The sequence below is a fragment of the Myotis myotis genome, unplaced genomic scaffold, assembly GCF_014108235.1.
Source record: "Myotis myotis isolate mMyoMyo1 unplaced genomic scaffold, mMyoMyo1.p scaffold_m19_p_5, whole genome shotgun sequence".
Taxonomy (NCBI): Eukaryota; Metazoa; Chordata; class Mammalia; order Chiroptera; family Vespertilionidae; genus Myotis; species Myotis myotis.
Genome location: NW_023416357.1, coordinates 63,488,919 through 63,507,474, shown reverse-complemented (window position 1 = coordinate 63,507,474; position 18,556 = coordinate 63,488,919). Strand labels below are relative to the sequence as shown.

Genomic DNA, 18,556 nt, shown 5'->3' with positions numbered 1-18,556 from the left:
CAATATGATCGAAGTTATTTAAGGAATGTTAACCTGGCTGGTGATGTGGCAAGGAGTTAGAAGGGAAAGCTCTGAAGAGAAGCAGTGCAGTAAAGTCACCTAAAAAGCAAAACAAATGTGAAAAAAATGGCAAAAGATGTCAGATCCAGTAGGAGAATGGAAGGACCAAACCGGCTTTGGATTTGGAAATAAAGCAAAAAGACAGCAGCCTGGTGTGAGTAAGAGGCAGCGATTGGAAGGAATACTGGGTGAAGGTTCCAGAGAATTAACATGGTCACTGCTGTGGGTGGGATAGCATTTAAGGCCCTGGAAGTCCTGTTTTCATGATGAGAAAATTGTATTGTCTCTGCCAGGCTCTCAGGCTCTCTACTTAAAAGCTTTCGTTTCTCACTGAGGTTCTCAGCTCTATGAGTGCTGGGAAGGATTTGCCTGATGTCCTAAGTGTGGTTTATTCAGCTTTTATTACTATCTCCGTACTCGAATGCCAGCTGTAACTAAGCCAAGGCACAGGCCTAGTTGATGAGCAGAAGGATTGCCCTTTATTCTCTGTCTTGCCAATCAAGTTCTTCTCTAAATGTAGATATCAGAGCCTGTCAAAGTGTGGAAGCCTTCCTACGCTCAGGGTCAAGAATTCCCCCTCTGCCCCTTTCCTTCCCATCCGCAGTAGTCTTAGTTTTCTTTCATATTTTTTCCAGTTTACCATTCAAGGACCCCCTGCCGTTCTCCTGCTTCGCCTTCCCTGCCCCTAGCAGGAGGATCTTCCCAGTTTCCTTATAAGTGCCTTTCTCTAACCCCAGTCTCTGGGTGCCTTTGGTCTCCAGTAATCATCTTGGCAGTCTGACAGGTGATTGGCAGATTAGTGTGTGGTACTGATCTACAGCCCCAGTTAACCCTGTCGAGGCAGCCTGTCTTAACCCTTGGCTTTGATCCCTAAAGATTACAACCAATTGCCCTAAAACTCAGCTCCAGTGAAGCCAATGTTTGCAGGGCTTGCAAGAAGTAAATTAGGTACCAGTTGACATTTGAACATATTTAACTATACAGACGTATTTAGTCTTTTCAAAAATTATCACCTCCAGCTGGCATCATAGCCTGAAACAGTGGTACATCCCTGCTATCTGTCTTTGCCAAGATTCTGTGAGTCCTCTTCTGTTGCCTCATATACTGGAGGCAACCTGGACAACTGAGAATTTTGTTTTATTTTTTTACTTTTCCAGAGTCTTAAGAAAATTTGGAAGTCATTTAGGGTTTTTTTTTTATAATCCTCCAAGCCTGTGTTTCCTAGGTAACATTTTAGTGTCTCATGTTATACTTAAGTACATATCCGTCATACCGATCATTGGCTAATTTTAGTCTTTTTGACCTGAATTGATTAAAGTAATATTTTTCCCAATAAAAGTGGTTTTAAACTGAAAGTTGATTACCTACATTCTGACTTGAGTTTCTTTTAAAATACTTTACTAAATGTTTAAAAACTGGAGGGAAATATTTAGAAGATCTTGTGTTGTATGGCTTTGCTTCTTCAAATCCTCTGTGATTTGTATAACCCAAGACTACCAATGAATTTATAAGGAAAGTAAGTTTAATTAAAATGTCAGTTTCCTACATGTAATTACTTGTTTCAGACTGTGAAGGATTATTTCAGGTAGCTTTTTATGAAACCCTGGAGGGCACTATTATGAAATTCCCATAGCAAGGGAAAGAATGTGATGGATTTGACAGAGCTGTTTGTGGAGTTTTGCATGAAAATGCCACATCTTGTACAGGTGTTCAGTATGTGTCTTCCTGGGACTGCCTTTGGATGCTGTCATATTTTAAGCTGAACTGGCTAAAATGGTCCTGGGAAGGCCACATGAGCATAGTCAGTGACTGTCAGCTCATGAAAAAATGAGCTGTAATTGAATCCAATAGTAAAACACTCTTCAGGATCTCAGTAGAATACTGGCATGCGGGAGCCCAAGTCAGTCTGTTTCCTCATGCATGAGTCTGTGCTCCATTGATGGGGTAAGAAATGTTCCATTTATTGACAAGAAGCATATAGGCCCAGTGTTATTGTCTGACCCCTGCACTCGGGAAGAGGCCTGGCTGCAGGATCCGATAGCTCAGGAGTCAATCAGCCAGAATTAGAGTTTTATCACATGTAGATAGTTACTGGAATGGTTACTCCTTGCCATTCCATTGTTCTAGAAAATACCTTTACATTTCCCCAAGTCTATAAGATAGTTTAGATTTGCTAACATCTCTCTCCCTATTATCTGTACTTTAATAAGTTGTTCAAACCCCTTTGGTCCTCAGTTATCTTCCCTAATGTGAGGGGACTGAACTGGCACCAACAACGTACCATTTTCATCTCCATGGAGTTTTATTGTATGTTTCCATTCGGGTGGAGGAAGTAATATTTTTTATTGTGGTAAAAAGTACATAACATAAAGTTTGCCTTTTTAATAATTTTAAAGAGTAGAGTTCATGGGGATTAAGTACATTCACGCTATTGTGACAAAGAGATATTTTACAGTGGAGGAAGCCACAAGATATGTATGAATTCACATAGAAATTTTGTGTCAGAAGCTGTGCTGGATCCTGAAATACACATGTATAGGAAATATTTGTGTGGCTGGGTAAATTTTTATAATTATGTGACTTCCCAGTGACTATAATAAAGGATAATTAGGAAAACAATGGAATTCTCTGTGTATTGTATGTGGCTGTGTTCAACAGTTCACATATGTACATGGTTATACATAGCAAAATTCATCCTTAACATTCTTAGGTTTAATAGTCATGCTTCAAGTATTTTCAAGCAGCCCTGGAGGCCTTTCCTGTATTTCTGATTTTCCTGTGGTACAGGCATGAGGCTGCTTTCAGGGCATGAGCCCAGCAAGCCGCCCGCACCTGCAATTCAGAGGCTATTTAATTTTTCACATGTTCTCAGAACAGTACATCTCCAACAGCAAAACGGTATTGGGTGTTGGGATTAAAAATAATCTGTATAAAAGAGCTAATGGTGGAAATAATGTGGTTTAAGAAAATGGTGGTTTTTATATAGAAAAGTAATGGCTACATCAGAGCTACCGGTCTTCCCAGAAAGTACTTTCTTGGCAGCTGAAGCTACACATAGAGGAGGGGGTTGTGTGGACCGAGCGCCTCCTCTGTGCTTTTGTGAGCACATGCATCTAGGGCAGGGCAGTGACCCTCCGTGTTTAAAGGGACTAAGAATATCCCCCTTCTCTTAAGAGAAACCTGGCTTATCCTCAAGACATTCTGTAATAATTTTTTATTGCTGCACAGTTACTACAAACTTAGCAGCTTAAAACAATGAACGTATATTTATCATCTTACTGTTTCCATGGGTCGGGAGTTCAGATGATACAAGCTGGTTTTTGTCCAGCATCCCACAAGGCCTTCAGCAAGGTCTCAATTGGAGTTGCATTTCTTTCAAGAGCTTAGATCCTCTTACACGTAAATGTTGTTAAGCAAAGATAGCTTATTTGAAATGTAGTTCATTTGAAGAGGATAATTAAGATCCTACCATCTTTGTGTAAACAATATGATTAATTTCCTTTACTTAGAGACTAAACATCAGGGGAAGACAGGAAACATCAGGAAAGAGTAGAGAAAATGAAGAACTGGGGAAAGTGGTGCCTAGATGAACTTTACTTCTTAAACAACATGCTATATTGCTTTCGACACAACCTGGAATAGTACACTTTTTGGAGTACATTGATAAAATAGCACCAAGATATCTCTGAATTCACTACTTAATTCATATTTCATCTTTTAAAAAATGAGAAAACCTATGCAAAAGTGGCATCATAATCATGAAGATATATATATCTGAAATCAAACAATGTTAAAGAGAATAATCTTATCAGTTTGTGGGTACATAATGTAATACATTTAACAGCTTCCCCATGTATTAGATTGCTAACTTTTTATTTTTATTATTTCTCAATAAAATCTGTTTGATTTTAATGTGTTGTCATTCATATATTCACCATATAGTTCTGCCCTCATTTCTCATTTACTATGTAAAATAGTATTTCAATAGTTTATTATCTATTTTAAATATTGTACTATGATACTCTGTGATCTATTTAAATATTGTACTGTGATACTCTACTTTGAGAATGAATGTAACATTTACTTTTTTCATCTTTCATTTTATTTATCTCATTAGCTAAGGAACCTTTCCAGCTTGGACCTACGTCATATCACTGAACTGGATAATGAAACCGTGATGGAAATTGTCAAGAGGTGCAAAAATCTTAGCTCTCTCAATCTCTGTCTGAACTGGATCATAAATGACAGGTAACAAATGTAATATCTTAAAAACAGTTTTCCAGAAGAAAACATGTGTACTATGTACCACATACTAATTATCATTATAACAAGGCATGTCAACTTTAAGGGAAATTTAAGGTAGCCATGCCTTTTCAAGTAGATATGTTTAAGTTTTGAAAACCTAGCTGTTTATTTTTAATCTATCCATGACATGTATTTGCAACACGGTTTTCATGTGCTCAGATTAAAATGTTTGCCTAAACAGTTGTAACAACAGAAGTCTGTTGAATTTTTTTTCTTTGTCATCCATCTAGGATATATTGCTATTTGTTACTTTAATACATTTGCAACTTTTATGGTTAATTTCCCTGTCTATTTATCAAGGAAAATGATTCTTAGAAATTGTTTCAAACATTATACACACAGATCCTTTCTCAAGGATGGCATCTTGTTCTCTGTATAATTTGTTTTGAAAGGGTAAGTCATGTGATGGACATAGAGTAAAGATGTGTATAACGGCCAGTTTTTTTCATATAAACAGTGATAAAATTATATTTCTTTGAAATGTTGCATGAAGGGAAAAATGATTCAAGAACCCTTGAGAGTGGACTTTTTTATAATGGAAATAACTGCAAAGTAGTAACTACTGTACCTCTACTGATTAGCTTAGGTAGGCTCTTATATATAGGCACGAGACAGGTTTTTGCCCAGTGACTTTTCCAGACTAAGTTTTTTTTTAAAGATAGACCTCCAAAAATATTTTGCTCTCAAAATAGAAAGCACTATTTCACCTAAAATTAGAACCTATTTAGATTTAAATGTTTTTTCACAAATAGCAACAATAATTTAAGTTTGTGTCTGATAATACTTTAATTTAAAGACACTTTCCCCTTTCACTTAAAAAAAATAAATTTATGGGGGTGACATTGGTTAATAAAATTATATAGATTTCACCTCCCACCACTTTTAATATATTAAAAATAATATTGCATAGGATCTATTTTCCCCAACTATGGCAAATTCTAATGTTGTTTTCTTAAATTACCCTGCATTACTCTTTAAAGTATGTAATACTTTGACTTGGCTCTGTCTTGAAAAATTTACTGATCTAGAATGGACACATAGTCATCATTTATAAAAGGTGTTTGTTTTTTAGTAATAGTCACTGTATGAAGTATATCAAAACCTAAAGGAAATTGATAAAAAAATTTTAAATAAAATTCTTCTCTATAATCAGCATTCTTCATAACAAATTATATGACAACTTTAAAATCTTTTAAATGTTTTTCATAACAACTAACAAAATAAAGTACATAAAAAATTATCCTCTGGTTTTAGGTGTTTACCATTAGCTTAATATTGAGATAAACTTCCTAGTAATGTATCAGATTAAAAGGAGAAAACTGTTTCTGCAACAAAATGATTATGAAAATGATTGTCTTTTATTCCACAACAGTTTTCAGTGTACCTGCTGTGTAGCCCAGTCAGTTACTGGGAGAGTAAATAAGATTCAGCCCATTTATGATTATAAGGGTTATCTCAGAACCATTATAAAGAGTTTGCTTAGCTTTGTATCATTTGAACAAATATATTTAGGGATTTCCAATCCACAAGCCCTCTTCAAAAACTTACTTAGTTTTTACAAATGAGACACCGGGCAGCTCTCACTTGGCCTTTTCTTCCTTTGGTTAGGCTCCATCTACCAAACCTCTTACTGTTTCAGTCAGTTTTTCCTACTTAGCTGTAATGGTTATTTTGTATTTGATCCTAAATATATGTGCTGTAGAGATTTATTTTCAAGGAATGAAAGTGTATTTTTATGTTTTTAATGGAAAAGTTTGGATTAATTGAGAAAACATGCATTTTAATGAGGTTGAGCATAGAGTTTTAAAGATCAGACTCTTAGGTTTTAATTACACTGCTCGCACTTCGCCTGTGTACTGTTATCGAAGTTTCAAACATTCAAACGCACTTTGCAGTATCATCTAAATTACTCATCTCATTGTTCTTGCCATACTCTTTCACTAAGCTAAGTAATAATTGTAATTATATTGGTATAAATCTAGGACTTCCCATCAGATTTAATTATAATTTTAGCACTTAGCTCAGATGGGTTAGTAACCTTTCATATAGAGGGTACTGGGATGCACTAATGCATTTAGCCTATCAATTAGCATCTCTTTTACATCTGTTCATTGTTATCCTCTAGTAAATCAGAAGCATTTAGGAACCCCTACTAAATGCTTGGTACTGTGTTTGTCAGTGGGCACTAAGTCCCTGCTGCTCTCATGGTTTCATGGTGGCATAAGACATAATGAGTGAGATGATAGTGAACCATGTAAGGATAAAGGGGAGCACAGTCACTTTATTACCCAGGTAATTAATAAGCACTTTGCACATGTCCTCATTTAATTCTTTCATCAGCGTTTGCTATGGTATTCCTATTAAATGTAGAGGACTTGCTTGACTTTGGCTTTTCTGATGGATGTATTTTTCTGTCATTGCTGCGTTAAAAACTGGTGAAGACAAACAAAAAGCAAATAGCTAATGAGTCAATATTCCATTTCATAGTTGGGATTCACACACAAGTGATACTTATATGTAAAATTTTTAGTTTTCTTTTTTCAAAATTAACCTAATTATTTTCTTTCATAATTAAAGTATGATAGAACCTTTTGATAATATTTTATATATAGTATATGTAAAAAGGATCTGTGTTTAATGCTTTAATAAAAGATTCCTTTGATACTCTTCTCAGCTATTAGATACAAGTTTTATCCTGGATTTAAAAGTTTTTAAGACATTCTTTTGAAGTTCAAAAATTTTAAATATGTAGTAATTGACAGTCTTTACTGTTCAGCTCATGGTGCCTTTTAGCATTTCGAGGTTCTTGAATTGATCTGTGTGACTAAGACATGCTGTTCTTTATCTTTGTTTTTCTAAAAGTACTTTTTGTGTGTTGAGAGTTAAACAGCATGATATTTTCTTGTATTCAGAAGGATGGTCTAGTAGTCATTTGACATTTACCATTGCTTTTGAATACAAATACAATATAAGTGGTTTATAAAAAGAAGACACTGACTCTTTCTACCAGTGATTTAAATTAAACATCTGGTTTTTATGTCTCTTCTATTCTCTCTGACTCCAAGTTTATTGAAATGTTTATTTGTATTTGATATAAATCTTTTGTTATTTCACATTCAATTTGGTTTTCGTTGTTTTGGCACAGAGTCAAAAGCAGCGTGCTTTGGATGTAAAAAAACCCTGATGTGTGAAAAAATTGAATGGTTCTGAGTATTTTATAGTGATATGCTTATAATGGCTCTTTTGTTCTTTTTGGCTAATAAGAATAAAGTGAAATCTAATTGATTTTAATAGATCTTTACAAAAGATATTTTTAGTACTTAAACTAGCTATCAAAGAGGGAATTAATCTTCCCATTTTCAATTTTTATCATTAGTCCTGAAAACAAAGTTCAATCATATGATATATATATATGCCCATTATCAAATACATGATTCTTTCATTGACAGTAGATCACCCTATCTCGTTATCTGAATTACGATAACAGTAGAGGATAACAATATAAGAGAATTCAAAGATTCTCTGACATCCATCAGATAAAGTCACAAACCGTAGCACAAGTCAAGCTGGTTGTTAAAGTAAATTATGTTGCCAAGTAGTTGATCTTGCCTAGCTAGAGATTTTTTCTTTGTATTTGCAACTTTAAAAAAAGTTACATTTATTGAATATTCTTTAAGGAGTTAATTTGCTGTGCGAATCTTGTGTTTATGTAAAGGAGGCTATGGCATCAGTGGACACTCTAAAATTTGGAGGATTTTAAATCTTAGACTGTTCTGACTAGTTTCTTTCAAGTATAAAATAACATTTGCAATATGTTGGTATTTCACTTTATGTATACTAGTGTTTAAAATAGTAACTATAGATATTTTCTCTTTAAATAAAACTTTTAAGATCACTTGAAGTTGTAAACTTGTGGGCCACAGCTGAGTTCAGTCCACAGAGCTGTTTTGTTTGGCCTATATGATATTTTAAAAATTGAATTATTTGCCAACACTTTAAACATTGGCATAATTCACATGAAAATTGTGAATTTCAGCCTTCTCTTGGAAAAGTTGCAGGTTTTGCAACATTGGACCACATTTCCTCATGTCAACAATTTTCCCAGGATGAGGAATGTGCTGTTCTCTTTGGCCATTCTCCATTTCTTCACCATTCCAGCATGATCTATTATTTCATATTATCTGCTTGTCTCCAGCCAATCTACAATTCTCCTTTATTAATATTCAGAATGTAGAGATTTTTAGGAATTTCTGATTTTAAATTGAATAGTTTTTAAAATTGAGTCTGATAAAATATATTCAGAGCTAATAGAGTTAATCAGTCTACCTAAATTGTTTCTCCATGATTTCAGACATCAGAACTTTGGCCAACAGGTGCAAGTTACAGGGGAACCGGATTCAGCTTAAAATAAGTTAAAACCTTTATTTTCATTGACTACCTTCCAAAAAGGAGAACTCACTCCCACTTAGGGTTCAAACAGGAGTGTTATAAAAAAAAGTTTCCTGAATTATAAAGAAAGTTGAACTACTTTACTGAACTCCCTCAACTTCAAGCCTGTGATTTAAAGTGAATTTATCTGCAGTGCTTAGTATTTAACTCATGATTCCTTTGTTTATAATATTAAGAAAAATCTTAATAATATTCTTTCTCTTTTGCATTCCTGTGTAGCCATTTTTAGCCTTTTAGGAATACTCAGGTTGAGGATGGAGAGTGACAGGTTCCTCACCACCCCTTTCACGGGGACTGACAGCACCCTGGCTCACGTAAAACTCAAGATGGCATTCTATAAAGACTTTTCTAACTCCCTTGATCTTCTCTGGGTGTTTATTCTGTTTCTTCTTTCAAATTTCCATTGATTCAATAAAAAACGGTGACATTTAGAAATAAAGTTCAGAGAGGATTTGAGCAGGTGTTGGTGATATAAAGTATTTGCTGAGTGCCCATTGTGTTTTATTTTCAAGAATTGTTTTGGAACATATGCTATATATTGTATTTATAAGTGTTTGAAGACTGGGTGGATAATCTACCATCTTCCTGTGAATGTCATGTCACAATGGACTTCAAATTTTATTTCATTTCAATCCCCTAATATTACTTAATTCTCCTAGAGACTGAGGTTTAAAGATTGCCCAAGTGTGTATGTGTGTGTGTGTGGGGGGGGGGGGGGGGACACTGTCCATTAAATCACCAAGCATAGTTGAATTTGAGTTTGAGAATATTTTGTTTTCTGCTAAAGTTAAGCGGTCTGGAGGAGAGGAATACTTTTCACTTTGGAGTATTGAATGTGATGTTGGAGCAGTTTTCTCCTATAAGAGCCTGAAAACTAGAAATGAAGAGGCAGAAGAAATAATGCCGACCATGGAAGCAGCTCTGTGGTGGAACTTACATGCCTGTGTAGAATGTGGAGCAGTCTGTCTGCATACATTTGGTACCTAATTATGTGGCTAGGCCGCTTAGATGGAGCTTTACTAAAACTGAATTTTGCTTATTCTTGTAACCTATTGCATAGTTCTATGTTCTATGATATTTATTTATATTTTTGCAAAAATAGTAAGAAATAGATTTTACCAAGTTCTGGGAGGATTGTAGGAACAGAAAGGAGTCTTTCTGAACTAATGACATTTGTTTGAGGTTGGCACACTTTTTAACACTCCTTTATAGTCACAGTTATTTGTAAGACTATCCTCAGAAAATGATATGGTGTTGGAGTATTATTCAGGCTCCCAAACTGTTTACAAAAATGATGTCCTTAAATGCATTTGAAACCGTGGTTGATTTTTGTAGTTCTAGTGAGCTCAGAGTGTATACTTTTTCTCCTTTGGACCAAGGATGATAGCAACAGCTAATAGTAGCTGCCATTTATTCCAACCTGGGCCACAGTATGTGCTAAGTGTTTATATACAATGTTTTATTTAATCTTTACAACAGTCCTGAGGAAGAAATTAACCTCATTTTCAAATGAAGGAATTAAGGCTCAGTGAGGTTAGACAGCTCGCTGTAAGTGGTGCAACCAAGCCTGGGATCCGGTTTTGTGTGTCCTCAAAGTCTAGCCTGTAACCAGGTGGTGCTCACTGTCTCCCAGTGCCTTGTTCCACCTCAGACCTGGAGTGACTGAAGGTCCTGATTGGTTCAGGACCACTGCTTCTGTGGAATTCTGTCAGGTGCAGCATTGCTGCTGCTGCTGCTTCCTGTGTTCCAGTGCCCCGATGCGGATGATAAATTATGTGGTCACCCTAGCTCAGACCTCAGATGATGCGTGAGCATTTTGAACCTCATTAGAAGTGAACCTCCTCTTTTCCCTATGGGATATGTGAGAGGGGAACATTTTCGGGTATCTTACTGCATACACTGAGTTGTAGATTTTTAAAAATTAATTTATCATTATTGTTGAAAGTATGACAGATGTCCCCTTTCCCCCCCTCATTGACCCCATCCGCCCTGCTCCCGCCCCCTTCACCACACTATTGTCTGCCCATGGGTTATTAGTTGTAGATTTTTAAAACAACTAATCTTGTAATAATATTATTTTTTTCTCTTACAAACCCATTTGTAAATACTGTTCATTCCTTCTAAGTTACTTGAGGAAAAGTAGAAACTTTTGTGTCTTGTACCATACCTGATTCATAGTTGGAATCAGAAAAAATTTCACAAATGAAATTTGAATGGGTATATAAGCATGTGATGATACTCACTTACTTTTAAAAATTTTACCATATAAAAATGCATTCTGTCAGTTATAGCAAATATTTAACCATTTCAGGTAAAGAAGAATACTGGGTATATTACTGAGTTAAAAAAAAGGCAGTTAACTTTATTAGAAGTTTTAGTACCTTTGGTAAGAAATAATTGCCATAAATAATATGTATTGTTTTTCTAATGTATATGGTTTTTCAATGAACTGATGATATTTTTCTGTAAAAGGGAAGTTTTTCTGATAAAATGATTTGTGCATTCATCTGCAGGTAAAATTTTTAGTGTATTCCAAGTAAATGAATTTCTTCATTTTTTGGTAGGTAGTGATATTGGTTCTGACATTGGTCGGTCCTTTTAATACTTCTAATTGCCTAATATCATTTTTAGTGAAGTATTAATTGGTATACAACGCTAGAGTATTTAACCTAGTAAAATCACTTGAAAGGAAGAATCTGTGAGATGTACATGTCTCAGCCTGGTTTGATTTTTACCTCCAACTCTGAAGATGGGTGGAAATTAGATTTGAGTTTGTCTTATTGATTCTCCATGTTCACATTATTTTGTCTTATAGAATAATGTTAATTTGATGGCATTCCTAAGATATAGTAGTAATTTTAAATTTTGGCTTTTGTCTTTGGTTCCTAGTGAGCAAACAGTTATCCAAATAATAATAACCAAAAGCTTCTATAGAATCATATTATTGGTATTCTTGGATGTACTACTCTAAATATGTGTTTCTAGGCAATATAAATATGAGCAACAGATATATTAAGAATTTAGTTGCAGGACTAAAAAACATGTTTTAAGAGTTATGAAATCAGAATTCATGTTCTAGTTATGGGAAAGAATGGGGCACATTTGATATGATGATGAAAGCAAAGCTGTATACCCATATATCTGGAGGCTTCCTAACCTCAAACCTGTTTTTAAATGGTCAATAATGAAGAAAATCTTTATTTATTGATGAAAATGATAATAGTTTATTGGCTGGACAATTTTACAACCATCTCTGTCTCCCCTACTTTCCCCAGGAGTTGTCTTATTCTTAATCCCTAACCAGAAATGATAATTAAAATAATTCACTGTTGTCAAAATTTTATAATGCATGATAAATGAAACCCAGTAAATAGTAAAAATATGAGAAAGGTGATTAAATCTGACAATTTTCTTGTAAAAGGCTTGAGATGGTAAATATCTCCTGTGATTAGTTATTAATTTAGTGCAAGAGATTTTGCTTCAGCTTAAAATGTTTTATGAACAGTGGCATAAAGAAATATTTTAGAAGATAGGTATACAAATGTATAACCAGAGGAGAAATTGCTGGAACTTGATTGGTAATAATTAAAAATGGCAGACCTAACATGTGTGTGACTGGCCTATTTTCCATGTGACAGTTCTTTCAGAAATTAAGAAAGAAGACATGAAAACATGAAGAATGACAGAGTACTTTCAGCTTGAACCCCTTTGCAAAAGGAAAGGATATATCATTTTTAACTGATAAAATATATAATTTCACTGAAGTAGACAAAAGCAAACTTGTTTTACTAAATATTAATTGCACTGCTAATAATTTCTCTTAAAATGAATGTGAGTTCTTTTATATTTAAAGCAAAGATGAAATAATAATGGTGTTTATAATGAATTCCTGTATCATGTCACTGTTGAGCTGAAGCTATGGTACATCACTTTACCGGTGGCATGTATTGTTGTGTGGCTGCATCATGTTTTGTTTATGAGCCTCTCTCCTTGTAAGAGGGACCAGTGTGTTCATCTCTGGGCCTCTGCCCCCACTTAAGCCCCTGGCACCTTGCTCCGAGTAGTCATTTAATACCTGTGTCTGAGAGGACTATGCAAGTGCTTTTTTTTTTTTTTTTTTGTAGGATATATAAATATGCTTTTAAATATGGCTTGTACTCTGGCTGAAATCCAGGCAATTGGTTCAAATGCTCCCTTCCTTCCAGATTTATTTCTGAATAAAGTTGCTACTTGATAAAGTGAGGATTTCATGTCATTGTCTGGATTCAGTTAGAGCTTGCTTTATGTATTGCATGCCATTTATCTGAGAGCCTTAGCCTTATTTTATTTTTTTTAACAATAGATAGGATTTTAATGTTGAATCATTGGGTTTTGGCCTTTTACTAAGGTCTTTGGAATACTTTTAAATGTAGAACTAGAAACTTTACTTGCCTTTCATTTATAATGATACCTTATATTAATTAAAAAGTAGCAGAGAAGACAATCACAGCTTTTTTCTGCTTCTTGGTGAGAAAAGTCAGGCTGTATGAGAACCAATATTGCCAATTTTTCTTTAAGTATTTTTGTAGTGGTTCTACGTGGTACTCTATAAATGCATGCTTAATATTTGGTTATTTGCCACTATGAACTTAAACACACTGATTAAGGCCCAGGTTCACATTAGAACAATTATCTGGTTAATTGCTCTGGTGTGAAAAATAGGCTCAAAAATCATCGGAACATCAAGTTGTGAAAACACTGGCAGGAGTTTCAAAACCACCAAGCATACCTACTGCAAGTCACATCAGCAAAGCAATTAATTTAGGCTAATTGCTTTTCTGTTTATTTGAGATGCACTTTGGAAATGTCTTTTGAAATCCTGGCAATTAAGATTTGTAAGCAGTATAATTATCAAATGTTAGAATAGTCACTATTTTTTCAAAAGTGATAACTATTCCATGTGAACCTATCTATATACTATCTATCATTCATATAGGACTTTGAAATAATTAAAGCATAGTTAAGAGGATTTTAGTCATTCACAAGATTTCCTTTAAAATAAGTTGAGTAGATTACGTATTATGGGACTGTAGTATGGGGTTATCTTTAATCCCTAGTTATCAATTAGAATTATCTAATTTCATAAGTTCACACTAAGGTGCGCCATCGGAGGAGAAATACCTAACCACCAAAGATGGCACTGGCTAGTGGCACTTTCTCTAGCTGAGTGTGTATTTGGCTTCTCATATAACTTCTCATAATGTAATTCAGATTTTTAAATGTCTTAAAAACCAGATTAGGCACACTTCATGTTAATGAAATTTTCTGTCATTCAGAATTATAATTCTGGCAGCACCAGTTTGTCTAAAATTAAAAACTATTTGATTTTCCAACTCTTTCTCAATGAAGCAATGTTGTAACTGATCCTCAGCTGAAAAAAATGGCAAGTTTAGGAATCAGTTCTTCACCGGAGAATGTAGAAATATTACTAATGGAGCAATTAGCCATTTCCTAAACTGCTTCTCTGTTCGCCCTATTGCCAGGCAGCAAGTAGCTCTTTCTTTCACCTCTTTCCTCCCTTAAGGAGCAATTCTTATGCAGTATGTTTAGTGGCATATCCTGCCCCATGAAATTCTCTAAAACAAATAAAGTTTTGGCTCTTGAAGTATATATTTTCAAGACACACATCTTAAAGGAAGTCCTGGTAGCAATTATTATTTTGTGACTTTCTGGGCTGTGACAAGAAATTTAGAAAGGCATTTTAAAAATTTATTGATACAATAAATTAAAGATATATTTTCAAGTTTTGTTTTAGCATTCCACTGTTTGTTTGTTCGGAAAGATAAACATTTTCTTTAACTTATTTTTCTTTATCCTTAATTCAGTATGAATGGATCTGGGCCTAACTAGTTAACAGCATCACAAAACTAAATTGTCTCTAAGAATTATTTTCATGGAGAAGAACAAAAGTGTATGTACTTTTTATATATTTTCTTTACTTCTTTTACAAACTTTGTAGTTTCTAGAAGTGCTTTATATTTGATCCAGATTTCTTGGTGATACTACCTGTTGTGGAGTGTTCAAATAGAAAGTTGCTTATTGAAAGTATCAAAGCATCTGAAAATAAATTTATTGACTAGATCAAATGGAAAGGTGTTGAGGACTCTTAAAACACAGAAAAATAAGGAAACCTAAATGAGAATCAGTCACTGTGTCTGAATGTTGCTCTTATTTTGAAATCTGTCATTGAAGCAGCCTAGCAGTGTTCCTCTAGTTTGGGGAAATACTTTTTGGCCTTCAAAACTTGAATTTGCAATTATTTATGTTTGAAAGATGGCATACTTTGTGAAATGTGACATTCCCTGTCATCACATCAAGAGGCAGCATTTGTTTCTCTATCCCCCTGCATCTAGGCTGTCTTTTTGACTTGCTCTGACCAATAGGATGTGGTGAAAATTATGTTGTGGGACTTTTAAGCTTTGGCTTCAAGAGGCCTTGCCACTTCTGTTCTGGCCTTTCTGAAATGCTGTTACCACCTGCAGACACCCAGAGTAGTTCTCTCAGAGGATGAGAGATCACCCAGAGACAGAGGTCTAGCCAACAGTCAGGACTACCTGCCGGACATGTGAGGAGTGAGGCCATCTTAGAAAATCCAGACTCAGTCAAGCTTTCTGATTCCTGTGGTCCTATGAGTGAAACCAGCAGAACTGCTCAGCCGCGCCCAGTCCAGATTGCTGGCCTGCAGAGCTATGAGCAAATAAGAGCTTTTTTTTTCAACTGCTAAGTTTTGATGTGGTTTGTGATACGGCTATTGACTGAGTCTAACTTTGTAGCTGCTTTGTGTTGAGAAGTTTATATTAGTTAGGCAAGAGTGTTTTATTCATTATCTCATTTATTTATTTTTATTTTTTAATCTTTATTGTTGAAATTATTACATATGTCCCCCCCCCCCGATTTTCATTATCATTTAATTATCACATCAATCTAGTGACATAAGTATCATTACACCTCACTTAATAGATGTGGTAAAATGAGGCTCAGAGAGGTAAAGTACCTTGCTGATTAATGATCACAGCTCGTAAGTGCAGAGTCAGGAGTGAATGGAGATCTGCCTGACCTCAAGCCGGTCTATCCAGCTGACTCTGGTAGCTTATTCTATGTTTACAAGTACAGTTGGTTGCAATAAGCAGTTAAACCTACCAAAGGAGTCCACTAAATATAAGTGGTAGCTAAATAGCATAATAATAACATTATAATAAAATAAATATCATTGTATAAAATAAATATTAAAATAAAATGACATGTATTGCAGTTTCTTATGTTATTTAATCTTGAATAATCATCTAAGGATACAGGGGGAAAGGTACCGCCTCTTCTGGCCTCATAAGCACCTTGAGTCTGAAAGGAATAGTGCAAATACAAATTTAAGAATACATAAATATAAGGCCTTGAATTTATATGTATCAGTTGCAGTGTTTTGTAGTATTAAGAATATATCCTTTTCTGTTTTATTGTCGTTAGGGAGAGATGGAATTGAGAAGACTCTTCTTTAGCAGAGTTGTGGCTGAGGCTTAATCACCCTTATATTTTTGCCATCAACATCTATATTTTCTATAAATAAGTCTTGGAAGGACATAACTTCTATGTCATATAGGCAATAATGGCACCAATACCTACCACAAAAATTCCAAGAAGTAGAATCTTTTCAAATGCTTTTATTTTGAAATGCGTTTATTTTTAATTTTCATGATCACACAGTAACCATATATCAACAAATTAGTTAATACTAGTAAGTGGTTCTGACATCTATAACATAGCTCATCTGACCATTTACCACACCAGCACACTAATCAGACCTGCTTCGGGGTTTGTCGCCTGTTAAATAAAGCCTGGGAACATTTCCTGCATGATTTATTAAGGTATTTTGAGAATTGTTTTCATTTGGGGAAATATAGTTTCCATATGTTTTCCTTTTAACTTAAGTTTAAACTGAATTCTTATTTTTTATTTTGATTAATCTTTTTTTCTACCAATAAGTGACCAGCGTAATTTTGTATGTTGATATTGTATTACACATGAGTGCTTTGTGTGGACATATATCTGGTGAATCTTATTTTATGTTTGGGGTGAGGAGAGAAAGTAAGTTCCATTTTTTTCCTTTTAGTTTTAATTTAGACTCAGATGGATTATACATTTCTTATAATGTTACATTGATAACAGCGTAGAAAATAAAACTGCATCTGGGAATTGTGACTTTTCCACAATGCTGGGCCCCTAACCAGAAGCTCAGTAAATGCCTGTTGATTGATTAGATGGAAATAAAACCTAGAGAACATAGCTTGTTTTTAAGGTAACAGGAATAAAACAACAACAAAACAAACTGCTCACGTTAGTTAAGAAATAGCACAAATCAAAATAAGTCAATAAAAAAATTCAAGCTCATTTAATAGCCTTTAAAAAAATGCTTTAGCCCTAACCGGTTTGGCTCAGTGGATAGAGCGTTGACCTGCAGACTCAAAGGTCCTAGGTTCGATTCCGGTCAAGGGCACGTCCCCAGTAGGGGGTGTGCAGGAGGCAGCTGATAGATGTTTCTCTCATCGATGTTTCTAACTCTCTATCCCTCTCCCTTCTTCTCTGTAAAAAATCAATAAAATATATTTAAAAAATGCTTTATACATCATTGAATTCTCTAACATAGAGTAGTGGTTTATATGTGAGGTACATGGATACAGTTTTAGTCTGATTGACAACATGGTAACATTATTGGATTAAAAAAACAGAATGAAGAAGGCAGGGGGAGAAAAACCCTAGAGAAAGGTGATAGCCTTGCGGCAGTAATTTATTCTGAAAGGGGATGACAAAATATGTCAGGATAACACCCTGGCTTCCATTAATAAACTGTAGTAATGAATTTGAAGGGGGAATAAAAAGGACTTCTATAACATTTCTTTCTATTGGTTTATAGACATCTGTGAAATAATGGTCTTTGAAGAAATACATATTACTTGACCATACAGTTAATACTTTGGATATTATAGTCTTAATAGAATTAGAACTTTAATAATTTATTTCTTTAAATAGATGTTCATCTTTCTTTTGTAAGTTTATTCCTAGTACAGAGATCTCATTAAAGTATAGAGGAGCATTTTTCTTTTCTTTTTTTGGCGATGGCTTTGGCAGCCATCCATCCCCAGGTCAGATGTAATAGTGAAGCTTGTTAGAGGCGGAGAAGTGTGGAGTATTATAAAGTGTCACCCAGCAAGCCCTGACAGGCATTTAGACAGCCACAGGGACACTGCTGCCACTCGACAGCCATCTCCCATTTTGAAAATGTAGCTGCTCAGAAAGGAACAAGCTCACATGGTTTTGCTGCACTCCCGTTGCTTATTGTATGCACATAGACTGTACGTGTGTTTCTTTCCCCCCTGACACTAGTTTCCCACTATTTAATTTGAATGGTTGCATTTATCTCTACTAACTTGTCACTGTTAGTTGTACACTGCCTTTCATTGCACTTGGTATTTAGAATTTGTCATGTCCCACACCGATGGCCTTGAGAGTATGCATAGGGGAGAGCATGGGATTTACTCTATGGTAACAGGAAATCCTGACGTGCACCTCTCTATGTTTTATTAATGTCATATAAGCATTGCTTTCACTTTATTGTTGGGAGAATGGTGTCCTGTAAGCATTTAGGTGGACAAACTGCCTAGGATTAAACCTGGACAATGGTTAATCTTCAAATTGGTTTGTCCTTAGGCAC

At 34.9% G+C, this 18,556-nt stretch overlaps 1 protein-coding gene across 9 annotated transcripts in view; it reads left to right on the top strand.

The window, feature by feature from the left end:
- The window catches only part of FBXL17 (F-box and leucine rich repeat protein 17), a 451,458-nt gene that overhangs the window by 140,893 nt on the left and 292,009 nt on the right, over positions 1–18,556 (top strand). For 7 of the 9 annotated variants that reach the window (XR_004967647.1, XM_036310114.1, XM_036310113.1 and 4 more), the window contains one exon: positions 4,178–4,308. Coding sequence is in view for 8 of the 9 variants with exons in the window: in XM_036310114.1 (XP_036166007.1) it covers positions 4,178–4,308 (131 nt within the window). In the remaining variant the exon portion in view is untranslated. Of the gene's footprint in view, positions 1–4,177; positions 4,309–9,033; positions 9,294–14,678; positions 14,771–18,556 lie in introns of those variants that run through there. The other 2 variants (XM_036310118.1, XM_036310121.1) reach the window with 2 other exon arrangements.